The following is a 27,923-nucleotide window of genomic DNA, read 5'->3' as shown; positions in this document are numbered from 1 at the left end:
ACCTGCCCTACATCTGGTGTGATCATCAGTTTTAGCTGAAACTAAAAACCAATACTTCACCCCATTCGAATGCCTGGGAAACACCAGACATCTCATTTAAATTTCACCCATCACTGCAAGTTAGTTTCTCACTCTGCCGGTAGGCAGTGGAGCATCTGCTGATGCACTCATGCACCCACCGTGTGTGCGTGTGCGTGTGCGTGTGTGTGTGTGTGTGTGTGTGTGTGTGTGTGTGTGTGTGTGTGTGTGTGAGAGAGAGAGAAAGAGAGAGAGAGAGACAGTTACTTGGTAGTATCAATAAAAGGGCCCCTCCTATGAGTATAGACCCTGCAGATGTCTGTCACACGGACTCAGACGTGTTCAGCTGTTTGCAGTTACCACATCAGAGTGGTTTGTAATTTGTGAATTTTCAGTTTTTGATGGGAGGTATGATTGACATTAAGAAGAAATTTGGAGGGAAATTATGATGACCTTTCAAATGCAAACAAAACATCTTAAATTTTCCAACATTGCTTAGCTAAAGCACACTGAAATAACACAAGCTTCACATACAGTCAATACTCATTGTTTACAAAGGGTAGGCCTGCTGGCGCAACAATTAACTTTAACTGACTTATGAAACAAAGAGATAGTCACAAGATTAACCTCTTTCATTTTGTAAGGAACTTATCTAATTTTGTTTAGTGATAGCTTTTCATAAGAGCCACTTTTGTGGGAGTCACAGCTTCTTTCAATTAAAGAGGGCGCTGGAGACTTCAGGGAGGATTATTCAGCAGATCATATTCAGAAGATCTTGCAGTGGTGTACCAAATTATGGTTATTATTTTAATGTATGAGCTAGTATAATAACATGGGGCTTGAGAGTGTATTTATTTATTTACTTATTTATCTTTCATGAACCAGGATTGTATTTTTTACTAGGACACAGGCTGAGCATGACTTGATATTTTATGTTTGATAAACATCTTAAAGTAGTCAGCGGTGTGAAATGTTATGCAGACCTCATAAAACTGTGACTGTAAACTTCAGTCACATGTCATCACTCTGAGTCTGATTCTAATATTTTTTTAACCATAATATTTCAGTTTTTCCTTTAAATTCTCAGATCAAATGAAGGTGTTTGGGCCAAAATGAAGAGAAAATCAATTACATGTTAGTACTATGGTACTAATATCAACCCTATAGTGCCAAACTTATATGTGATAGATGAATTTCAAAGAACTCTATCTCATCAACATGATAAATAGTTTCTTTAAGAAACTGCTAAAAAATGTATTCTGCCCCTTTGAGGATTATCATTCTACTACAGGCCATTGAAGGCATATTTTGGCTTTTTTTAATATGGCTGCTCATATAAAATTATCCAAACATTTTTTTCAGGAAAATCCTTGCTCATTTTGAGAATACATCTAAATCATTACTCATTTCTCCAAAAATATGTATTTTCAGCGTTGTATGAATGCAATATATCTAAATCATCATAAAAATATGGTAATATTTTTGACTATTTAGTTAAAAGGGTCACTAAACATCTTAGTCCCCCCGAAATAAGAATTTACTGACTGATTTTGATGGGTCAGGCTTTAAAGAGTTAAGGAGAGATCTCAAACTTATTGGATTAAAATACTGACACACACTGACTCAGGCTTGAAAAAACTCTTTGAAGACAGCAGATGACATTGTACAACTGCTCACAAATGTGCTATGCTGCACATTCCTGTAGGGGCAAAGCCTAACAGTATTTTGTGACTAACAAAGAAAGTGCTTCTGCTGCTTTCCTGCCATTGGATTTTGATGATGTGAATAGATCATATTTTTTATTTTCTAATAACCATTTTCTGAAGACAGAAGATCTCACAGTGCCAAAATGTGCATTAGTCTGAAATAATAATTTTAAAACATCAAAGACATGGATGAAGATAAAGAGTTTCATTTTTTATGCAGAGCAGTTATCATTTCTGTAATTCATCTGCTAATGCATTAAGTGCTCTGCTTTCTCTGACAAACCCCAGTAGGTGTCAAAGACAGGCACTCACTCTGAGCACCCCTGCCCTATGTCCTATGTCACTTTCACTCCTTTGTTCAGCTGTGTGAAAAAGAAAATGTACCAAGCCACTTCCTCCTCACAGGGACCTGTTTCAATTTACAGCATGGATTTCCCCTGACTGTGAAGCCTGAGGTGGGACTGAGATGAAGCTTTTGGCAAAAAAAATAATCAGTGGTGAGATGTGCAGGTTCACAACAAGGCCACAGGTGGATGTAATGTGGAGTCTGTAGTTTTACCTGTCAAAGCAATACTTCACCTGAAGTCTATTAGTCAAGCATCAATTACTCACACTTTTCAAGCACAGTCCCTTCTCTGTGGTCGCTGGTAAAACGTAGGTCTTTTATTGAGTGCTGTGAATAAGGTTTGATTCGTAAAGGACATAAGTGGTAAAAGGTTTTCACACTGCATGGAACTTTGGGCAAAAATAGTCTGAGAGGCTTAAGAGCTGAATGTGGAGATGGTTGGGTTTTTGGTCTGTTTGGATCACCTGGGTGCCTGGTGTGTTTGAATGGAGGTGGAAATATTGCTTTCCATCAGATTAAATCTGCAAATACTTGCTTTTAATAATTGTTGTTATTATAGAGTAGCCATGGCCTCACATGGACTATTGAGGAATTCATTTGGAGCCAGAAACCTTTTAACTGAGATGAAAGACACAGCTGATAAACTCCCACACTCCTTATATAGTGTGTTGAAACCAATCCACATCATAAGGATTAAGGAAAAATCATAGTCTTTCATGCCCTGACTGGCGTCGGTGGCGCAGTTGGAGAATGCGCTTGGTCGGTGATCGGAAGGTTGCAGGTTCAAGCCCAGCTCTGGGCGACACATGGCGATGTGTCCTTGGGCAAGACACTTAACCCCTAGTTGCTCCCACTGCTGCGTCAGTGGTGTGTGAATGGGTATGAAAGGGTGTGATTGTGTTAGATATACTGATGGATAGCTGTCATAGTAAAGATTGGATCCATCAGTGTATGAATGTGAGAGCGAACGGGTGTGGATGGGTAAGTGTGACCTGTGGTGTACAGCAGCTTTGAGTGGTCCATGACTAGAAAAGCGCTATATAAGCTCAAGTCCATTTACCATTTACCATGACTGTGTGGGTCTTCATTTCATCTCATTTGTTCCAGTCATGGTAATGTAAAGGGGGTAAAAAGGGGTCGGAGACTTAACTCCCTTCACAGTCCACAGTAACGCAAGAGTGGCTAATTGCATGAGCAGCTCCGTACTGGCCATTGGTTGTTTGTCGCTGACTCAGGCAATAGATGAACGACCTAGCTGTCTTTTTTCCATCAGTATTGAGTTCTCTGAGTTCTTATAACTTGTGCAAATAAGTGGAACTATTCCATCATGACAAGTTGTGCATGAGGTTTTTAATTTACTTACTGAAACTTGTTTTATCAAGAACTGAAACAGAAGCAGAAACATTCAAATTTAAGATTCAACAGAGCATTTTGCCTATTGTGACATGAAAATACCTTATGTTGCTTAAGGGTTCAAGCAACATAAAACCATATCAAATCATATCAAAAGTTACATGAATTAGTAAAACCATGTGTGCAAAGCACTTTATAAGCTTTGAATATCTAACTTTATTTTAATTGGAGTGGGAATAAAAAGAGCTTGTGAGTTCTTTCTTTGTTTAAAGTTCTGACAGGGCTGCCTGAGGGAAGCAGCTGAAACGAGTTGTGAAGGGGATTCAGAGGGTCTTCAGTGATTCAGACTACGTTCCTCTCTGCTGAACGGCTGTAAACCTCTCAGAGTTGAATCTTGGGGGTGCTGGTGATTTTCGCTGCCTGTTTGATGATTGTAAAGATTATTTTCTTGCACATCTTATCTAATGGATTTAATCCAAACCACACACATGAGAAGATAGGTGCGTTTGTCAGGATCTGTGAAGTCAGGAAACACAACCCTAAGTGTGAAATATCAATGTTATGCTAAGCTTTCAAACTGAATCTATGGAGGAGATGTCAATTTGGATACAAGAGTGGAGAGAAGGGGCTTAGGATTCATAATTTCTGGGTAATAGAGTCTTTATATCACTATAATAGCCAGTGGTAAAATTGTTTTATCTAAAGCTGAATGAGTCAGACAAAGTCAAAGTCAGATTTTATTATGTCCTGCTGTCGGTGCATATGGTGTGCAGCTATATTCTCTTCTGCATCATCCCCTTCTTTTAGCCACAGTGACCTTTTTAAACATATTGTTTGTTCTTTTATTGAGTGGATGTTTTATTTCGTAAATGGTAGAAATGTGTGAACTTCCAGGCAAAGACTGAATATATGTGTCTAGATATGTGTATAAGCCGTAATGACATTTGTTTTGTTGTTACCGCGGTAAAAAAAAAGGTGCTTGTGTTTTCTTGAATAATTCCAGTCCTGCTGAGAGACCACTAGCCTGTCCTGCTGTGTGATCAATACGGATTTGTAAATTCCATCTTCAAATGAGCACACATTCATCCCTGTTAAACCCTGCTGCCTTGTTTACCCAGTGGGAAACCTCTTACTCTCTGTAATGTTAAGGTTTTCCCCTATATATCCAGAGCTCCAGCTGCTTAACTGAGGAGCAGCCTGAGCCAGAGACAGCACTGATCCTCCCCTCATACGCCACTGGTGGGGATAATTGATGGCAGGTTTTATTCTGCGTCGTGGAATGAGACCCCATTTCCCACTTAACATGGATGAGTAGCTTGAGTCTGTGATACCTCTCATCCCCCCAGAGAGCAAAAATTTGCAGCATCCACTGTGAAAACACTCTCTAATTTCCAGAAACGCTGATGAATAGTTACTATCTGCATAAAATGCCTGATTGCATGGGACTCACTAATTATCATGACATGTGGTTTGACAGATTTGTGGATCTTTGTGGTGTTGAAAAAGATGATGGCAAATACATGTGAGGGTTATTGACAGGGAAATTCAGCGTCTCCTGTTTGTGGGTATTTGAACCATGTCAGGAACCATTTTTTGAATACCTGAAGAGACGCACACAAGAGCAAGGTCATCCTTAGATGACCTTGCTCTTGTGTTACTCTGAACCAGTAATAAAAGCCATACGACAGAAACCTGATCGCGTTTTGATTTTCCTGGTTTAATCTGGGGATTAAGCTCAGCTGTCATTCTGTGTTTTGGCCCTCTGCCCTCTGGCAGCAGTACTCACTGAGCCAAAAGAAATTCTGATACAAAGCAAGTATCAGCTATTGTTAACAGCTTATTCTTTGTTTCTCACTGCATCCCTTACTCCTTTACTTGCATGTTAAATTATTCACTCTAAATTAATACGTCTGCTGGATTTTACGCTTACAACGCTATATACTATAACATGCACTCACAGACTGAAAATCCTGTTTCACCAGAACAGGGGTGGCCAACGTGTGGCTCTTTGCCTTTCAGTCCGCAGCTCTTCAATCCATTCATTAAATATATATATATATATGTGTGTGTGTGTGTGTGTGTGTGTGTGTGTGTGTGTGTGTGTGTGTGTGTGTGTGTGTGTGTGTGTGTGTGTGTGTGTGTGTGTGTGTGTGTGTGTGTGTAAACTGTTATGAGTATAGATTGATACTTAAGTTTCAGTTTCTGTTCTCTACATGTGCTCCTCTCAATCGCATAGATAGATAGATAGATAGATAGATAGATAGATAGATAGATAGATAGATAGATAGATAGATAGATAGATAGATAGATAGATAGATAGATAGATAGATAGATAGATAGATAGATGGATGGATGGATGGATGGAAAGTTTTTGCTTCTGCAGTAAAAACAGACATTTGTTTTGGACACGGCTCTAGATGCAAATTTAAACACACAAACACAATAAATCTTGCTTTGAAAATTGGAAATGTATTGATTTTCATTTTATGTCAATTTTTTTATGTGTGAGAGGTAGTGTTTCTAAGACCACCTGTGTAATGTGGCTCTTTGTAGGACCATAGTAATTTTTGTGGCTCTTAGTCTCTAACTGGTTGGCCATCCTGCACCAGAATCAAAAACATTTGCCATCACTCTCTGTAATGACTTGGGAGCATATGTCAAGATGGGAATGCACTAACTGCTCCCTAGGGAGTAGGATGGATGTCTTATGTCTTTCATATGCAGTATAGCAGGTTGTCAGCAGGTTTGTGCAACATTCAAATATCTAATACCATATTCCTGCAAGGACTGTGTACACTATGCTGGCACCTTGGAAATCTAGATAATTGTATGAATTTAAGGAAGTGTGTCATCCTTATTCAGCATGCACATACACAAAACAAAATTAAAATGATGTGCTCAGGTCCTTCTCAAATACAAAACATGTACAGAAAGCTATAATCTTTAAAAAATAAACTAAGAATAAGTGAAATAAAAAAAGGTGTAACTTCAACTACATTGAGATAAATGAAATGTGAATCTGAGGGTGCTTACAGTTAGATAATAGATGAGGAATACTTCTCAGTAAATAGCCAATTCAATCAGCAATGTTGTTCATATCATTTCTGACATATCACAAGTGACCATTAATGCATGAATGTATGATTTTTTCTCCCAGAGCATTTTCTCATGAATTTGCATTTCTGTATGTACAGAATTCACACACACACACACACACACACACACACACACACACACACACACACACACACACACACACACACACACACACACACACACACACACACACACACACACACACACACACACACACACACACACACAGAGTGTCTGATATCTATAATAAAGGCCAGTTTGCAGAATAGCTCATTAAATGCCCTGTCACAAGTCATTCATCAAACCATGGCAAGACTGCATAATAAAAGTTTCCCACACTTCTATTCCTTTGCTGTTGCTTTGTACCAATGAAATATGCATGGATTGTAGACTGACTCCAGTTTCCGCCCATTACTATTTCTGTCCCAGCTATAAATGGTCTCACTGGTTAGAGAATTAAAAAGAGGAATTGAAGGAAACCTACAAAGAAAACCAAAAACACAAATCTGTAGAGACATGTCACACACCATTCTAGGGGTAGTCCAGCCCCCATTGATGGCTTGACAGGCCATTAATCAAAAAAACAATAAAATTATCATGCGATCAATGAATATTGTGAGTGATTGGCTCCTGTGCCCTTCCTCCGCTGACACATTAGCACTGATTGGCCTGTTGAAGTCAATAAGACAGGGGGCAGAAGATACCAGTGTGCCGTTTATTCAATCACTGAGGTACTTTGAAAGGTGACTGCTTTTTCCCTGTTTCATCTCCTTACAATCACAACTTAATGCTTATCAAACACTTCAGCTGTTGTTTGAAGAATCTAAAGATTGGCTAAGAGTAAATATATGTAGCATGGAATGAATAGAGGACACAGTTTGGAGATGAATGGCTGAAATGGCATGTTGTGACCCAGTAAGGTCAATTTTGGTCACCCTTTCTCCACTCTGCCATGATCACTTTTGACTACATGTGTAAACCATGTCTTCTAAAATGCATATGATCAAGAACTTTAATGTTTCCTTCTCTCAGAATGTATGAATATGAAAGACACAGTTTGTTACAGCAAGTTGAATTAGACAAACTGATTCCTGACAGTGCAGCAAAGCTAATCTGGTTTTACCTTGTCAGTCGATCAACCACATCTAATTAGCGCTAATTCATATCAATTGTTATCTCGAGTCTTTACACACAGAGCACGTCTAGACTGTAATCTTTGTTTGTATCTCATTTTAGCACACACAAACACTGAGCAGACCCAGGCTCATGGTGAAAAGCCATCTGCTGTGTCTATATTCGGCTACTCCAAGCAATGATGTTCTACTACTCTGCAAACTAATTCTGAGAGTGTTTGAATTGTATATATTAGGTTGTCAGAATGGGCAGAGTGTAAGAAATCCATTCTAGTAGATTAGAGGGCGTTGTCTGTAGTCAGAATATCAATGAGGGACTCCTGCTGTCCTCCACATACCTTCAGGGGGAGAAGGTAATGAAGAGAAGTGAAACCTAACAAGAAATCTCGATTACACTGTGCCTTCTTCAGCCTAAAACCACAAACAGCTTTGGGCTACACGGACTGTCTCTCTCTGATGGACTTTCTGTTTCACTGCCATAGGCCTGTTTAAGCAAACACCTGTGAAATGCAAAGCCAGAAATCTGAAACTTTTCTCCTCCAGAGAAAGAGAAAACTGGCATCATCAACCTGGCACATCAGCTGTCTGCTGTCTCAAGAGCATGAATCTCTCCAGCAGCTCTTCCAGTAGACTGGACTGACTGAATTGCTGGAGGGTTGATCACAGAGGGGCTGGGCTCGTCTACTCTGCGAACAGCTCGCTGGTGATGCACAACTAAGTCCCCTGGATGTAGAAGGCAGGATCTTTTTTTTTCTTTCTGCTACAGTCCTCTGCATGATTATATATGGAGAGTGACAGTGTTTATAAGTCCCATTTAAAGAAAAACACATTTCCTTCCCTATGCATATATATATATACTTTAGTCATCATCCAAGCAATCCTGTAAATGTCGAAGTGAAAAGCCTCTTCCGTTTGATCTCTGGTCTTGTAAAACATAGCTTGTATGTGGCAATTTGAATTCGCTTCTGTACGGACATAACCGCAGACTGACTCGCACAGGCATGCATGAAAAACCATTCCCACTCCTCAAGCACCCTGCTTCCTCCTATACTATGGTGGTTTTTCTTTGGCGGTGCATAGTCAAGATGTTAAATGTGATAGTAAAAGACGTTGACTGTTCTGTTATTTGTTCCAAAAACACAATTGCCTGTGTTTTTATTCTGGACCACAAGATTAAAATAGTTGCATTTATGTTTTTACAGCAACATGTCGGTAATAGTTGGAGCTTATTTATTTATTTATGAGTGCCAGCCATTTCACCTTCGTCTGCTTCAACAGGAGTCATGTAAACAACCTACTTAGAACATCTCTGAACTCATAACCAAAACCAAACCTTCCACCTGTCAGCTTGACCCCCTTCCCACACCCCTGATCAAGACCTGTCTCCATTTCCTGTCTCCTCTGATCACCGACATTATCCACTCCTCCCTCACTTCTGGCACAGTCCCTTCATCCCTCAAAATTTCTGCAGTAACTCAGATTTTAAAGAAACCTGGCCTAGATCCAAATAACTTTAATAACCTTCGTCCAATCTCCAACTTGCCATTTCTCTCAAAAGTCCGGGAAAAAACTGTTGCATCTCAGCTTCACTCCCACCTCTCCAATAACAACCTTTGTGAACTGTTCCAGTCTGGTTTCCGTCCCCATCACAGCACCAAAACAGCCCTACTAAAAATAACCAACGATCTCCTGATGACAGCTGATGCCGGACTCTTATCCATCCTCATCCTCCTCAACCCGAATGCAGCTCTTGACACCATCTCCCATTCTATCCTCCTCCATAGACTGGCATCCATTGGTTTATCAGGCACTCCCCCCAACTGGTTTTCTTCTTACCTCTCCGGCCGCACCCAGTTCATCCAGCTAAAATCATTCAAATCTCTGCCTTCCCCCTCACCTCTGGTGTTCCCCAGGGCTCTGTTCTCGGTCCCATCCTCTTTATAATCTACCTCCTCCCTCTTGGTCACATTCTCCGTAGATACAAGGTTAATTTTCACTGCTATGCGGACGACACCCAGCTCTATGTTGCCACCAAACCCACCTCCACCTTCCTTCCCTCCTCCCTCTGTGCCTGTCTAGGAAATCAAATCGTGGTTCACCTCAAACTTTTTGAAACTCAATAATGACAAAACTGAGGTACTCCTCATCGGCTCCAAATCCACTCTTTCAAAAACTAACCGTTTTACGCTCACCATTGGCAACTTCTCTGCCTCCTCTTCAGTCGCTCTGCTCCCTGTCTGGAACTCCCTCCCACCAGACATCCGCGATATTGACTCTTTGACTATTTTCAAATCCCGCCTCAAAACCTATGTACTCCACCTGGCCTACTCAATTTGACTGTCCCCCCATCCATCTTATCTTTTAAATCATTTTTCTTTTTAAACTTTTATCCATGTTCTTGTTTTAACTTCTGTTGAAATGCTTTTAAACTATGTTTTGTACAGCGTCCTTGGGTGTCTTGAAAGGCGCATTGAAATAAAATGTATCATTATTATTATTATTAACATTAACACATCTGCTGTTGGCTAATTGCCCTATTTCACAAACTCAGCTAACCCAGCTAAATATGAAGTTGAACCCGGAAGTCGAATAAAATTTAAACAGCTGTATTTGCAAATCAAAGAACAGGCAGATAAGACACAGAGTCAATGGACGAAATAGACTTAGAATATCACTTACCCATCATAACTAAATATTACTTCTGACTATTAGAGCTTATATCAATTCTTCTATTCATATTTATCAAATCTAATTTTTGCAAAGCAAAATTAGAATAGCTAAGTGCCTTTTATGTCTCCATTCCACCTTCCCTTGTGACCAAATTGGAGCTCTGTGACTCTGAGAAGTGACTGGTCAAAGTTTTCTATAAACATCTTGACTCTGCTTTCAGACACCTCTGCACCAGACAACTTTTAGGCAGCCAAACAGCATAGCATCTTTTTATCGTAGCACTTTCATAAAAGTAGTCAGTGGCATGAATAAAAACTTACAGGCTGCAGATCTTACACAAGGGCTAAATTAATGTTTATTTGCAAATGAAATTAAAATCTTGGTTAAAAGGCAACTAAATTGTGTTTTAAAGAGCGAAAAAAAAACATTTTAATAAAACCTTTGAAGAGAATTCCCACCTTGTTTTGAGAGAACCTCCAAAAATCTAGTTAATATCTAGTCTGTAATACAAGTAAAGACAAACACATTAGATACAAGCTGGTCTGTATGATTGTTTTGCTTTTGGTTGACTTTGCTTAATTCTTTCAGACAAATACATCCGTTATCATTTTAAAACTCAGAAAGATGGCAGCCAGGAGAGGGAATTGAAGTGCTGTCTAATGAGATGTTTTTCATCCTTTGCTCTGTTGCAAGGTGTGACTCAGCATGACCTCTCCTTCTCTGTTCTCTTGTCTGTCAAGTCTCTGTATCTGTGTTTCTTAAAACATGTTATGAATTTAGCATCTCAAGTCAAAGTTTTAATTGTACACCTAACTTTGAAATTAAAATGCTTTGAACGCCACAGCACCAGTTATTAGTTTATATGCATTTCATAGAGCAGATGAACTATTTCCTGTTAACTAAACTTAACCCTAACCTACAATTTATTAACATTTATTAAAAGTTTCAGAAATATATCAGCATTCTACAGATTTTCAGTTACCAAGATATGAAGATTGGGTGCCTTTCAGAGCTTAAGATACTACTTTATTGCGACACTTACTCACTTGACTATTGTGTGCTTAACAATGGCTTTGGCAGTTCTGTATAAATCTAGCAGGATGTCAAAACAAATGGAAGACTGGATAAAGCCTTTTGAAAGCAGCTTATTGTAGCTAGGGATCACACACACGCACTCACAATGACCCTTTTGTACTTCAAAAGCCCAATACAATATGACAGAAGAGGTGCAATAGCAGAACCTGGCACATACAAACACAGCCACTCAGTGTCACTTGACATTCACACAGTCTCTCTCACTTCTTACTTGTCTCTATGTTACGTGAGGGGTCAGACTTTGTCAATGATACTTTTTTTTTTTACTATTTATTTATCTATATTTCTATCTACTGTTGGCTACCACCATATCAAGTGTAGTAAAACTCCATGCACTTCAATGGAAGTGTCTGTATGAGTTTTATGTCATGATTGAAATTTAACTCTTAAATGTTTTGAATGTAAACTAAATGCTAAAAAAATGTACGTTGCCATAAACACATTGACATGATGTGTGCTTATTTGATTTTCAATAGTGTACAGTGTGTGTTTGATGCAAAAATAGGATCAAAGAGCTGGGTCAGGACTGGTTATTGTCTGTGTAGGGGTGCAGGAAGTCTCCATCAAGATTAATGGGTCTCTGCAGGTAATTACAGGACCACACACACACTTATGCGCACACTAGAGGATACACACCAGCAGTGTAGATAACCATTCTCTTTACAGCAAGAGACAAAGACTTCAACAGGCTTTATGCTCAGGTCTCAGGAAGTTTATCCCAGAATAAACCTCACCGTTGAGGATACAAGTGGGCTATGCTTTAATGAATTGCTTGTTCTCTGAAGCAGTAACAGGATTATGTCAGGACAGTAATTGGTATACAACAGGTGGTCTTGTTAACCCCTTAAATGACAACCTCTTTCAAGTGGAGTCTTGTGTCATTTCATCGAAAATAATTCTATCTAATGTTTAATTTATCTTAAAAACTCATTGGGTCAGTTGAGTTGGACTTCTGCGTGTTGGCCGGATACAGTTGCTGCTTATGTGTCAAAAAGTTTAACACTGACTTAGAAAATGAAAACTGTTAGCTCAGCAGGAAGCAGTCCAAGTTTTTCCTAATGGTATGTTTCTGTTAGTTTATTTCGAAAGCTTAAACATGTGTAAATGCGCCTTCGTACATCTGTTTCTTCCATTTTGGATAGGGCTGGCTCCCTGCGCGCGCACTCTGTTCTCTAATTGGTGCGCACACTCTCGTGGAGGCTTGGCTTACCGCTGCCGCGCGGCTCAGGAGCAAACTTGTGCAGTGGAAACTTTGACAAATATCGACAGATGTCGGTTACATAGCTAAGAACACATAAAGTAAATGCTGCCAGGAAGCTCTACTCATGTCTGACGAGGGAGAGGAAAGCGACAGCGGTGAGAGAGGTCCATTTTCTGGCTCTCCCTCACCGACTCGGTCTGTCTGTCTTCCCCCAGGATCTCCATCCTCCCGGCGGCCCCTGGACCTCTTCTCCTCCGCCTCTCCGCTGCTTGGGGACACAGACCCGCCTTACCTCGCCTCCCCGCAGTGTCTTCACGCGTCTCCAGAGGACCGGGACTCTCCGCGCATCTCGACACCAAAGTTCCAGAGCACCGGATCTCCGTTTTGTTCACGACATGATGTGCGGGTAGACGCGGTGTACGACCGCTATGATGACCCGTATCCTAAGTGGAGAGGACGAGGCGCGGCGAACGCGGAGCGCTTTCAGCACCGTGGACAGAGACCCCAGCCGGCTGCGGAGCGCTCAGACCAGGGGAACCACTACTCAGCTGAACACATCGACACTGAGTTCAACTCTGAATCTAGGCAAACGTGAGGCACTCTTTTGTAGTCTTGTGCAACTTTTGTGATTTTTTTTTTTTTTTTTACCCAGATACATAGTTATTGAGGGGGGACCCCAGTTTCATGGCCTTGTGTAGGATTTATCTGTGCATGAAAACTCTACAGCTACTACCATCGTAGTTTAAAATGGCACAGCTGTTCTGGCTTGGGAGGATTTTATTCACAGATAATGATCCACCCGGAATTTCAACAAGTAGAAGCCAGTTTCTGATGGAGCAGTGCAGCTGCTTTCACCTGTCTGTGCAGCTACACATCTCTGATTAACAAGCTTTATGTACAGTTTAGGTTATTTTAAGAGGCTGGGCTGTGATATATAGTGCAGGCTATCAGAATAACTGAAAGGCTACATAATCATATATTTTGCTGCCATTCAGAAAACTGGTGCTCTTATTCATAAGCTGCATCATGTGCTGAATGTGTTGTTTTAACCTTGGATGTGTTGTTAAGATCTGAACTGATATGACTTATTTCTACTGGTATGACTGTGTGTGGATGGAGAGAGTGAATCGTAGCACACCCCCTGAGAATACATGTATGCACTGCATGTACACAGAAGGAGGTGAAGGGTGTGGGGGGTTGAATGAATTAGTGTCTCTCTGGGGGCTTTCCACTACAGCTCTACAGTTTGTTGTCCTTGTGCAGTGAGGGAGGGAATTTCTTTATTGGTTCCGGTGCATGAATGCATAAACAGCAGTCAATGGGGATTGTGTGTGTGTATATGTGTGCGTATGTGATTAGTTTGAGTACAGGAGAGGCACACTGGAGCAGAACCATGTGATGCTGAGCCTGAGCAGACAGCAGAAATCCACTTCCATAATGTCACATTCATCACTCTTACCATATTGGCTGATCATGCACAGATGCACTTCACACCCTTGGTTTAAAAGCTCTCTGCCATTCTGAAAGTTTGGAGTTCTATATAATGTCACACAATCCTCCTATATGTTAAATTGCCTCAGCTAGGGGCATTAACTGTGACACTTAGAAGATTTTCTTGTAGCTCTGCTTAGCTGTGGTCATATTTTGAGAGTGGCAGGCCTACTTGTTGGCTCTTTGATCTTCCCCCGGGTCTGCTCCTTTGAAACACCAGTGTTCATCTTAAAAGACCCTGCCTGGGAAGAAACATGTATGCTTTTCACTGAAGGCTAAATGTTGGACATCTGTGTTGTGTGTGTGTGTGTGTGTGTGTGTGTGCAGCAGAGAGGGTGAACATGTCTGTTTCTCATTACCAGTGAAATATGGTGAGCAAGTCACCTTTGATCTTAAAATTGGCAATTTACTGCTTGAAAGAGAGTCTGTGCATGTATTTGATAAAGAAAGAGAGCAGAGAGAGTAACTCCTCTTATATATTCTGCCGCACGTCTGTGCACTGATAAAATACTAGCTCATTAGTCACTTCTGTATATAGGCCTGCTGAGTTGAAATAGTATTTCACTGGTTATCTGCAAAATTTGAAATCAAACATGATTCCCTCTCAGTTCAGCTATTTAAACCAGTAAATGACACACCTCCTGAAAATAAACTCACTGATACAACAGTAAAAAGGTTCGTGATTAAAAGTCTTTAAATTGCACTTGTCGTCTACAAGGGCTTGGTTGTCCAGTAGGGTCTGATTCTACCTCATCTAATAGGCTATTACTTTTCAGCAATGTCTCACTGTTTGTCTGCTATTTTTACCTAAATTTACATCATGGCGATGATGCTTTGTGGCTACAATCAGATGTGTGATTGTTTTGGAAGTAAATGGAGATTGGATCAAAACAAATCTTCTTAGGTCAATACTATTTTTTTACTACAGTTACATGGTGCTGTGGTTTGAAACGTGACAACAAGCAAACGTAAGTTTGTACCGTAGTTTAGTAGCTGTCCACATTTAGCGCTGCTGGCAGCCCGGTGCTTTAAGACATTCCCATGTAATGTTAGTGAATCCTGGTCATGTCCTGCCAGTTATCTACCAAGCAGAGCTAACATAACCTCACTCTTCATTTTATTGAGAGACTCACAAGTTTGAACAGACCACTGCAAAATAGCTGCTGCATATGGGTTGAAATGGACAATATCTCAAACAGCTTAGCCTGTGTTTAAGCGTTGAGCTTATGCACTGTCACGCTCCTGTTTAGCTTTCTTCTACTCTTCTATTCTTTTCTGTTTGACAGTTTGGCTCCTGTGTCCACCATTACTACAAAATTAACCACAGAAATCATTTTCAGCAGAGAAAAACACAGATCTTCTTCTCACTGCTAAACTATTTCAGCCAGCATAGTGTTGTCAGAGAAACTTAGACGTGCCAGTAATTCTGGTCCTGAGGAAGCTAAGAAGTTGCATTTCAAAATAACCTATATTAGCGCTGATAATCTCATTTTAAAGTGTGACTTACGATATCCAGAAGGGAGACTTTTGCAAGATCACTTCTCACAGCTCCTTTAAGTGGGCAAAGCCAGTAAGAAACTCAGTTCACATATGTTTAAGAGCAATTAAATCCACTCCATGACATAGTTTGGTTTCATGGTCAGGACACACAAACAAGTGACTCACTTGGAGAGCAGCTTTTCTTGTAATTTGATGATTCTGTTTTCTGGCAGTAGTTTCAGCTCTCAAACCTGTCTCAGCAGTGCATCATTTTCCCCATGACATCAGAAGTCCAGTTGCACAAGGCTTTGAAGAAGCTGGGCGTATAGTCAATTATAATAGATTTTCACTTCATGCAACTAGTTAGTGCAGTCAGTCATGTCTAAAACATACTAATAGTCAGAATAACATGTGGTGAAGGCTGTTTTAACAGAGAATGATACTTTCCTCTGAATTTAAAACTACTTGAAAAGTGCTGATGTCAGTGAAAATACTTGAGCAGTGACTGTTTCATTTGTATTTCTAACTTTAATCACTATCATTGTTTGAGTATTACTCTCAGTGAAGAACACACACTTCCAATGCTGCACCATGTCTCTTATTAGAGAACTTTATGTTCCAAAGTAGGTGAATTTTGTTCAGGTCTCCCATGAAAAAGAGATCTTCTGATCTCAATGGGACTAACCTGGTTAAATAAAGGTTAAATTAAAGAATAAAGATTCCCTCAATGCAGAGTACTTTTCATTTATTTGAGAGAAAAACTTTTCTTTAAGTAAATGGTCTCAGGGAACACTGTCTGCTTGGCTTAGTATCTCTGGCTGTCAGCTTGTTCAGACTCAAACTGCGTGAATGTGTTTGATTCATAGTTTGAATTTCTTTTCTTTGAGTCTTTTTCCAGGTTTAAGAAATCAAAACACGTGTAATAACCACTTACAGAAGCTTAATATTAAGATAAATCCTTAAAAGTGAAGATCTTTTTTTCCTTTGGTGAAAATAGTCCTATTTCCAAAATGGGGTAATTTTTACAAAATAGTAGCTTACAATAAAATCCAATACTCCAGTATTAGTGGTAAAATAGACCTAAGTTGCTGTATGAAGAAACATTTGTGTACTTCTGTTGTGATGCTACAGCAGGAATTCCCAGAAGCAAAAATGTTAGTTTCTTCCTTTTCTGACAGTTTTGTTGTTGAAAGGAGAGGGGGCTGCTTGTTAGAGCTGAGTGATCTGCAGCAGCCTCTGAGTTTCATCCAGCATCAAAATGAAAGCTGATTAGACTCTGTTACGGCTGGGTGTGTGCAGGGTGGGTTTAAGAGACTATGAACTGTCATTGACATTTATACACAAGTTGTCTTTAACGGCCACTCAACTCTAAAACAGATCAAATATGCCCTATTGCACGGTTGAATTTACACTTCCTTTTCATGGGCTGACTAAATGCTACCATCACACTGTTAAGTGGTGGGGAATTAGAATGAATGGGTAGAGTCTAACATCAACCAAGCCATCCTAACCTTGATATAATTACTCAGGTGTCACTGAATCAAAACAGGGATCAAAGCTACAGTAAGAGCAGGGGGAGGGCAGATGTTGAATGTGAGTTGTAGGTATGTAGGTTTGTGTCTTAATCTGTTACAACAGTGCAAGTTTGCTTGTTTAGATCTAAACATGTTTATTTCAACAAATCCCCCAAAGCACTTTGAATTCTACAAATGCATTTTCCACATGCCGGTTTGTAAGCAGACATACAAGTCCAATCCCTCCTTCACTCACTAATTGCTCCTCATGTTCGATTCTTTGACTGTCTCTTTCTCTCAGTCTCTTCCTCCATACACATGCATACGCTCCCTCCTAATCCATCTCCATTATCCCTGCCTCCTCCTTACATGGAAGTTTTAAATTTGCACCAGAATGGTGAATTGTATTTCGAATCAGCCAGGGATGGATGGAGAGGAGGACAGAGGAGGATGGAAAATGTTGATTTATTTGCAGAAACGATGAGGAAATCTGAGTGGGCCCCTCATTTTTGAAGATCCTCAATGCTTACAAATATGAAAAATATGGAGTGTGTGTGTCTGTGTTTCTGTGTGTGTTGTGTGTTTTGCACCCTACAGCAGTATTCATGATCATAAATCAAACACAAACTATTCCCTCAAGAAATCCGCCTTTACATTTATTAAGAAGCACCATAAAGACAGTGTTCGCTGCATGGCTGTTGTAATGTTTATCATGTGTGTGGTGGTGATGGTCTGTCCATGAGTGCACCATTTACTTTATTTATATTCCTGTGTGCTCATCCGTGGAATAGATGGCAGTTGTTGCCATCTATTCCAGAGAGAAAGGGGGAGAAAGAGTAAGCAGATTTTGCAACCTTTCATTGATTTGTTGCCCAAGGCAAACACAGCTGATTGTGTGAATCAAAAAACCAAGAGCTTTACACTCATACGTGTGCACACACTCAAACACATACATGTATTTAATGATTGCTCACAATGCTGTCTTGGTGAGCACTCTTTCTATCACATCTTTTGACAGCCAAGGGCAGTTCTTGGAATCATGAATATGTTTCCATTATCAACTTTTCCTCTGATGCATGCGTTACACAAAGCCACATCTTAGCGTGATTGGACTTGTTTTTATAAAACAGCACATATGTGCTAAAAAAGTAAGTGAGTCAACCTAAAACTAGTTTTAGGTGTGCTTCAAGTGATGATGGTCACATTCTTGTGTTTTAAATACATGTAAATGTAGTCTTTAAGTTGGTTATGTAATGCTACATAAATGAACTACTCTGGGGATGAATTTTCCACCATTTCTTTTTCCCCTCTGGCACTTTTCATTTCATTTCCTCTGCTCCCACCCAGTCACTCTGACTCCCGCCTCTTATTCTTACAGCTTTTGGAAATGTCGGAGCAATTCTATAACAATGTGGGTCAGAGTGTCCGGCCACATGTGGAAATTACTGTTTGTTTTCATAAAAACAAAAAGAGGAGTCACAAAAAAAGATGGTTCTGCCACAACAGGAGTTAGCATCTGGTCTCTGTTGACAAAGATGTCTGTTCACCTGCTCAGTCCTGCTGGGAGGTAACAGTGTGTCACTAAAAATTTTAAAAGTGCTCCATTTAGAAGGAAAAAAGACTCACTGAGCAGAAGTCACATTTTAATTCCTTTTTACAGGCATGTGTTGATAGGACAGATTTATCATCGGTCAAAGAGTCTCTTTACGTCGACCACTGACTCAGAGAGTGAGTTTGTCATGCCAGAGCCAATTAGGCCGACAGCTCCATTTCTCTTCTGCCAATCAAAGCTGTTGACCTGAGATGGCCTTGCAGTGTGCTTTGACCCCAAGTGGCTTTTCATTGATCTGGCGGGGCACAGTTATATCTGGGACATGCTGGTAGGTCTTTCTCTGGGGTCAGAGTTGAAGAACGTGTTAAGGGCTTCTGATTGGGTTTAAGCTGTCCTCAGGACTCCGCAGGAGAGACAGTAATGACTCTGTGTGTCTCGTTACATCATGATCTGTTTAGATAACTGATGATACTGTCTTTTCCTCTCTCATTTTCCATCACTTTCTTTCTCCTTCTCACTTTCTCTCCTCTTCACCGTCTCCAGGATGGAGGCCATGCATCGCCGGCACACCACACTGAGAGAGAAGGGGCGTCGCCAAGCAGTCCGGGGCCCAGCCTACATGTTCAATGAACGTGGCTCGGCCCTCACTGCAGAGGAGGAGCGATTCATGGATGCTGCTGAATACGGGAACATTCCTGTGGTCCGCAAAATGCTGGAGGAGTCTAAAACCCTCAACTTTAACTGTGTGGACTACATGGGCCAGAATGCTTTGCAGCTTGCAGTAGGAAATGAGCACCTAGAAGTGACTGAGCTGCTCCTAAAGAAAGATGGTTTGGCCAGGATTGGGGACGGTCTGCTGTTGGCAATCTCAAAGGGTTATGTTCGAATTGTTGAAGCCATTTTAGCCCACCCTGCTTTTGGTGGAGGTCTCCGGCTGGCGTTGAGCCCTCTGGAGCAGGAGATGCGTGATGATGACTTTTACGCTTATGACGAAGATGGGACGCGTTTCTCACATGATATCACACCTGTCATCCTGGCCGCTCACTGCCAGGAATACGAGATCGTCCACATCCTCTTGACAAAGGGTGCTCGCATAGAGAGACCTCATGATTACTTCTGTAAGTGTTCAGAGTGTGTGGAAAAACAGAAGAAAGACTCCTTTAGTCACTCTCGATCCAGAATGAACGCATACAAAGGCCTGGCCAGTGCGGCGTACCTGTCACTGAGCAGTGAGGACCCTGTGCTGACTGCCCTGGAGCTCAGCAACGAACTGGCAAGACTGGCCAACATTGAAACTGAGTTTAAGGTAAGGTGGTTTGCATTTATGATTGTATATCAGGTATTCAGCGCATGATGATATACTCACTCAAAGTCTCACTTCTAGACCTCAACACACACAAACTTACTGACTTTATTTTGGTTGACTGAGATTTGTTTGGCTGAAACGTGAAGGGAAAACTGAGAAAACAAACTCTTCCTCGAGGAATGCTTCCAAAGCCTAGAGATTTGAGACTTTTGAATGTTAATTACAGCTTCAACATTGCTGTAACTCCTCACATGACAAATGATCATAATCCTTGCATCCTCATATTCCCAGACACTCCTGTATTTCTTTATGTTTTTATGAGTTTGGACAGAATAGAGTCCCAGAGCTAAATGATAATTTGTAGATCCATCTCAGCCAATGTTTCAATCTGTTCCCGCCAATGAACTAATTTAGTTACTAGATTAGATTTCCCAGTGCAGTCCCAGATATTCAAGACTCCTCTGAACTTCTCATTACTGATTCAATCTCTTTTTTTTGGCTGCCTTGGAAATTAGTTTTTTTTTTTTTTTTCAATGAGACTTGACTGTTTCATGGAAAATATATGAATGCTGTTTATGCTTTTATACTAAAAATGAAGATTCTGGGGACACAGCAACACTTAACTACTTCTGACTTCTATGAAGACGTATCTGTGGAAAAAATGTGTTTCTGGTCTGTGTTGATGTTAGACATAATGGGTATAGGAATATCATGCTGCCATGTCACAGATAATACTGCCTACAAACAGGAAGTCAAACCAGGCTTGTTGTCCTGGCATTTGTCCTGCAATTGGTTTACTGGCTCAGTTTTGGGGACAACATGCCTGCTAACATACACTGTACTGCAGGTTCAGACTGATTAAACTACCTAGGAGATGATCCCAGCCGACAGTGCCAGCTGATACACCTGCCTGGAATGAATCCGTTTATGATATTAAAGACAGAGAACACAATGAGAAATCCGAGCCAAACTGCAGGCTTTGCACAGGAACATTTAGTACATACCAAGTTTATAAACATATAATTAAACCAATCACAATGATTTGATAAAACTGCATCTTTTCATTTCCTTGCTTATTTCTCCTCCTTTGTTGGCTCCTGCACTCTTCTGCTCTGTTTATTTGTGTCTGTCCTTATTTATCCCTCATCCATTTTTTCTGCCCACCTTTGTGTTTGTCATTCAGCCTGTCTGCTCGTCATCCTGTTTCCCATCTGCAGACAAGTTAATGAGAAGGGCTCACCTGAGGGACCATGGTTGTGTTGGAGCTCATCTGTCTCATTACCATCTCATTATCACCCCTGAGTTTTCTCCCTGTATTTGACTCCCTGTCCTTCTTCCAGCATCCTATCATTGAATATTAAATAATGTGAAGACATGGTGCCCGTGGCCTCAGATATCCATGTTTCATGGATGAAAACAGATATCAGAAGATTGAGAGTAAGCAGGTGGATTGAGGCAACCTGTTACCAGAAGTTCAGATACATTTGGAATGACTGAAGCAGTATTTTACCTCGCTCATGACACTTGTATGACACCTGGAGGAGGTGGTTAGAGGTTTCTTGCTCCTATTCGCATTATCTTCACATTATCTTCATCAGAGGTTAAAGGTCTTTTACTTAAGAGTGGGTTGTAGAGCGCTAGGAAACTTAATCTGTGGCAAGGGTAAGTTTTGACACAAACCAATGCAACTCATTGTCCTGGTTAAAGGCTTGCTAAGCTTAGAAAATGCTAAGTTTGCTTCATAACCAGTGATTGGACCTGGAAAAAACAAGCAAACAGAAAGCACACAAAAGTAAGCAAACTTTACAAGCAATAAGAACATTTTTAAAATCTCACCCTTTATCATTATAGATTAATACATAGTGATCCAGTTAGCTTCCATTTTTATGCAGTAACATATAATTTTGGAATAGAACAGTGGAAATGAATATACCAAAAAAGTACATTTCTAGTTCATTGTTTCTCCTAAAAATAACAGAGTTCATGTTTTTGGCATTGTTTCTGGAACTGCTCTGAAATGAACTGTGTGCTGTGATGTATTTATTTGCTTCTCTATAGACCTAAAGGAATTAAGATGTTTGAAGTGACAGCTATGCATCCGTCTTTTGTAACAAAAGATCCCAAGGAAACACTTGTGCAAAATACATTTGTGTATGTATCCACCAAGTCAAATAAGAAAGCTGAGTCGGTGAGCAGGTTTGTTGTTTATGTGGTAACTGCTAAAGGCATGTCAGGACCTCAGTAATGGAGTATCATTTATCTTTTAACACTTTTTATTTCAAGCCAGTCCATCAATTTCAGAAAGAAGCCTCTGGACACTCACACAGACACTCTTAAAGTATCCCTCCCCCCTTTAGCTTCAGGTTTTAAGAAATAAAGGCGGAGAAAGAGAGTGAGAATGACTGTTGATCACATATTTTCTGCTTTTCTCTCGTCTTATATTATGTTTCATAAAGCTTAAGCTAATTGTCATAATTGGGGTAAAGTGATGGTAGTAGAGGCTTCTTACATACAACACTACAAACTCTATCACCCTTTCTGCTCATCCATCCATCTTACATCACCCTCCCTCCCACCCCCCTCACACGTGTGGCTTGTGTCATGTCCCCCCCTCTCAGCTCACTCATCTGGAACCGTTTTCACTCTGCTTCATATTGCTCTGTCCTCATGTTCAATCTCAACAACATTGTTCTTGTTCTTTTATCTCAGCCCCCGAGGCATGATACACAGGGTTGTGATTGGATTTTATAACATACCTAACCTGTGTAGTGATTCTAGGTGTGTGTTTCCTGTATAACATTAATTAAGAGGACAATGTCCAACATAAGCTACCCTGAAGCTTTGCCTTTTGCAGAATAGAAGCAGACATGGGATTGCTATTGATTTCTTTTACAATTAGCCTGAAGCTTGAAGACAAAATACACCAAATGCTAGTTTCTTCTTGATGTTCTGCAGGATGCTTACTGTCATAGTTTGATGCCTCAATCCATACACTGCATAACAAATTTATTAGACTAACATCTACCAGTTACCAAATTAACAGTAAAGTTGTCTATCAAGACACATTTTGTTTCTGTGGTGGTTAATCCACCAGAATGTGAAAGCTCTTTGACCAAAATTATATATACATAATTATATTTGATGCTACAGTATAATTATTGTTATCTATGTATTTTAAAATGTACTGTTTCACGAAAAAGCTAGAAAAAAGTACATTATTTTCATTGATTAACAAATTTAAGTTAATTACTTTTTTTACCTGAACAGAAAAATGAGTTTCAGTGGTTGTATGTTACTTTAATTTATTTCTGACTCCTCAGAGAATTCTAGTTTTCTGGCTCAAACTTGGGTATAAAAGCACAACATCAGTTTGAAACTTCTCACTCTTCTTCAAAATAGTGAAGCAAAGGAAAATCTCTGAATGAATGAATCAGTGAATCAGTTAAGAAATGTCATGATGCTCGGTGGTTTTCATATTTTTATAACATCTAATAAATTTGTTAAGCACTGTTTATATTTGTTCACAAGGCATTTCAGTTGAGTCACACTCAGGGTCATGCAATCACACTAAACACTACTATACAAGCATTGTTCAAGGCGTGGAATAGGCCCTGATCTTACAACACCAGCAAAAATTAAGTCTCAAAAGTGCAGGAAACTAGAGGATAGAGTGAATTTGCTGCAGGGACTCGTGATGACAGTTGGCACCATTGACACACTGCAATGGTGTGTTTGGGCACATGACAAACAAACTGCTGAATGCATAATAAGAATCAGTCCGTAGGGACAGCAGACCCGCCAGAAGCTCCAATCTGCTGGCTGTTTTCAGCTCATCCAACTGTTGAAGAGCAGAATGAGACGAAGAGTGCAGGTAAAGTGTTAAGAAAGAAAAGCAGAGGGTTTAAAAATCGATGTTTAGTGAGGAGTGAGAACAAATTGGGTTAGGACCCTGTTAGGAACTGTTGTAAAGTGGAAGATATTACCAGGAACTACACTGTGATATCAGAAGTCATAACCAAATTCAACTTGTGCAGCTGACACTGGTGATTGTTGCATCAAGTTGTATGTGCTCCAGAAACAAATAAATTATATTTCCTTTTTTGTTTGTAACACTTTGGTTAAAAGAAGATGTGATTCCCAAGGAGCTCAAAGACAATAATTATATCCTTAGCCTGCAAGTTATTATTCTGCTTGTTTAAGATAAAATAAAACCAATTTCAGCACCAGCTGCTGACTCAGACAGAGGAACCATTGAAAAAAAAAAAAAGAGTTCAGATAAAACTGCACCCGCTGCACGAGGTGCATTACAGTTATCTACAGGGAGCTGTACTGTGAGAGGTATGGTTGTGCATATCATGGAAGCATCGAAGAAAAAAAAAGTGCATATCCCACAGTTTTTACAGCTTTGGTGCTCTGTGGGTTTCACTTCTCCAACCCTTTACATGTCTTGTATGAACATTATCCGTTCCGTGTTTAAAATTTTGAACACTATAGCATTAAATGAATGAAGCTTCATTGCATCTTAACGTAATTTGACGTAGAATGGCATCAAGAAAAAGTTGAAATGCAACAGAAGGTAAAAGTGCACATTCTCGCTGAGTTTTTGCGAACAGACTGTGACATTAGAAAGAAAGGAGAATGTAGAACCACATACTCTTGAGTTAAAACTCAAGAACATTCCCATCTTGCTTTCTTACAATCAGCAAACTCGATTTGCTTTCACCTGGCCTCATGTTCAAAGTCTTTATTTGAAACAGCTTCCTCTGTGGGAATCTAAATGCCAGTGAATGGACATATTAACTTAAAATCAGTCTTCATGAATGTCAAATGATTGTATGTGAGTGACTGGAGTGTAGTTTTCAGGTGCTGTTTTAAAAATAAATGATCTGCCTTGACTGAAATGTGAAGATGCTGAAAATTAAATTGCAAATCAGTTTTTCATCAACTGGTTTTATGCAAATATCAAGTGGGAGCTGCAAGACTGAAACTTTTAACTTGCAAAATCATTGGTTTTGGATCTCTGTTGCTCACCATGGGAGACGATCATGTGGGATAGATGAACAAACTACACCTCACTTGTAACTGACTGGTCTCATGGAGTAGTTAAGTTCCAGTATTTTAGGTTTATCAATTAACAAGCATTAGTATTCATTGTTTAAGGGTAAATAGAATCAAAGTATGGAAAGAATTAGGAAGGAAGTATGAATTGTGCATCAAGAATCTCTATGGTATTGTTTTAACAACCTTTGTTGCACCTGTGATTGCATCTATTTGTAAAATATCAATATTTTTGTTTAATGGGCCATGACAGTTACTTTATGTCAAACTTATATGATTTTGCTTGCTTCCAAGATAAAAAAAAGCCATCAACTCTCTTCTTATGGATGGATAACGTTATATAATCCAGCCCTCTGCTTTGAATAGTGAAGCAACAACGCACCTGGATAATTTTTTGAGTTAGTTTAAACTGATTCTGAGATGGAAAGGTCATGAACAAATACACAATCAAGAGCCATATTACAATTTCAAATGAGAATAAATCACTGTGTGAGGCTGACATTTCTCAGGTCATTAACCATGAAAAAAGATAGCAAGGCCGCAGTCCATGCACATGGAGCAGCATGTAGAAAAGGCAAAGAAGAAGTCTGAAATCTTGACAAAAATCTATCCTAAGATCCTAAAAAATACATCAAAAAGAAGGAGTGACTGACACTGTGTGATGGCGTCACAGAAGTGTCAGGAATTTGCGACTTGAGTAAAATGTGTTCTGTTAGAGGGGAAAACTATAATACACTGGAGAGACGGAACAGACAGATGATAGCAGTTAAAGTTTAACTTTGTTGAGACCCGGTATATTGATAATGTTTGCCATCGTACATTTAAAGAATGTCTATAAATCAATTCATGTTATCTTTTGTTTCAGTCTCTCCTTCTTTCTGCTCATATTTGATTTTTTTCCGTCACTCCCTCAGAACGACTACAGGAAGCTGTCCATGCAGTGTAAGGACTTTGTGGTGGGTGTGTTGGACCTCTGTCGAGACACAGAGGAAGTGGAGGCCATACTTAATGGTGACGTGGACCAGTGTCCTCCAAGCCCCTACAACCGACCCTGCCTCAGTCGAGTTAAACTGGCCATCAAGTATGAAGTCAAGAAGGTAAGGTTATACAAAGACTGTTATTTTACACTTAGGATTTGTACCATAGACTGTACAATACATGGATGTAGTCTCTTTGACGCCCATCTGTTTCTGAAGCAGAGTTTTGAAGGCTTTGGTTGTTGGGTACAATATTAGTAATGCTTAACTCATCTAACTTTTGTCAAACTGGTGTGCGGTTAGCAGAGTTGAGGTGGACTTTGGGACTTATGCAGCTACAGTGTGCCCACCTGACAGTCAAGTCAGCTGTGTCTCATGATCGGGCAAAATCAGAATCTAAATGTCTTCTAAACTACAGAGTTATACAAATACTCACACCAACACATGGTGTGCCATTAAAGAAATAAGTATCTCAGGTTGAAATTGTTTTGAACCAGACTATAAACATGTTTGTTTGTGCCCTAAAATTTGGCACTTTTGAATGCGTGTGCACATGGTTTCCGGACCCAGCCTCAAATGGACACTAAACAAACTACTGTTTTCAACTCCTCGTATTCCTTACTGCCAGAAGTTGCTGCTTGATTTAGACTCCTGCAGTTTTAAAGGTCCCATATTATCCTCCTTTTCTGCAGTTTAATATGGATCATTGATGTCTTCATGAAATGGTAGTAAGATGTTTTGGTCCAAAAAGCCAATAAATCAAGCACAGCAGCATTGTTTCCATGACCTTTATATGTAAATGAGCCACCGCTGATACCGCCCCGCTCTTCTATATCACTGAGAGCAGCTCCACGAGCTCCGAGTGCCCAATGTTTAGAAAACAGCGAAACTTGTTTACCGTAACATTATAGGCTAAAACAACAGGCTAACCGCAGCTAAAGTTAGCATCCTGAAGCTAACACATAGACAGGGGGGACACTGAGGTAAAGCTCTTGCATCTGCTCCACAGCACACAGCATTTAAAAAAATCACATTTCCAGGGTCTGAGGTTTGTTGGCGGATGGTTGGTAATGCGCCTGGATTCAGGACCAATTGCTAGCCCTCTGTTGTACTGTCGGAAAAGCAGTCGGCTGTAAAGTGACCAGCACATGCATGCACAGTTTTACTGAGTGTAACTGGCACATTTTCTTGATAAATGAACTCTAGCCTCTTAGTCTTTTCTTCTTCTGAGATGGGAAGCTTGTGCATAGAACTATATCGCCATTTACACAGATTTCTCTCCAGCAGCAGGGAGAGGAGTGGGCGGGAGGGGGTTTGGGGGTATCTGCTTCAGTGGACCAATCAGGTCAGGCTTGCTCCTGATTGGTCAAAAAAGGGAATGGCTGACGTCAGTGAATCCCCCAAATCCAAACAGCTCGTTTTAGGTCAGGATTTTACTTTCACAAGTACTACTAATAGGTTTTGTCATTAAATGTCACATTTTGTGGGCTGGGAGGAAAGCCAAAGACCCACAAATTTCACTAAAAGGCTTAATAAAGTAATTTTTGCATAATATGGGACCTTTAACAATGCATGTATTCTAAATTCCACACACCCAGATTCTAACACAATTACAGATTCACATAGCTCTCGTCAAGTAGTTAAACGTAGTTGAATCAGTGACAACTGTTTCTCTTTATTGTGATCAAAATATATTCAAACTTTGCTATGCCATGAGATACTATCTATCATCTATGCTTGTTTACTTTGGAGTAGTAGAGCATTGGTGCAGTACCAGCTGTTCAGAGCTACAGCTTCGGCTAATGGTGGGTGGCTGTGCAATAGGGGAGACACAACATATGACCAACATTTCAAGATTGTAAATAGCAGTATTGTAGTAACAATATTGATCTTCATTCAAACTGCTATCAATTCTCCTGTTAGATAGT

General features: G+C 40.1%; 1 protein-coding gene across 4 annotated transcripts in view; it reads left to right on the top strand.

Moving 5' to 3' along the window:
- trpc7b (transient receptor potential cation channel, subfamily C, member 7b) overlaps positions 1-27,923 on the top strand; it is a 107,879-nt gene that overhangs the window by 41,543 nt on the left and 38,413 nt on the right. For 3 of the 4 annotated variants that reach the window (XM_074674316.1, XM_074674317.1, XM_074674318.1), the window contains 2 exons: positions 19,198-19,960; positions 25,933-26,115. In XM_074674316.1, coding sequence (XP_074530417.1) covers positions 19,198-19,960; positions 25,933-26,115 — 946 coding nt within the window. Of the gene's footprint in view, positions 1-12,652; positions 13,210-19,197; positions 19,961-25,932; positions 26,116-27,923 lie in introns of those variants that run through there. The other variant, XM_074674315.1, reaches the window with a different exon arrangement.

This window comes from Halichoeres trimaculatus, unplaced genomic scaffold (genome assembly GCF_033239565.1).
Source record: "Halichoeres trimaculatus isolate MK-OKI-2021-1 unplaced genomic scaffold, fHalTri1.1 fHalTri1_scaffold_7, whole genome shotgun sequence".
In the NCBI taxonomy this organism is placed as follows: Eukaryota; Metazoa; Chordata; class Actinopteri; order Labriformes; family Labridae; genus Halichoeres; species Halichoeres trimaculatus.
The sequence above is the reverse complement of the archived record's forward strand: the minus strand, read 5'-3'. Positions and strand labels throughout refer to the sequence as shown.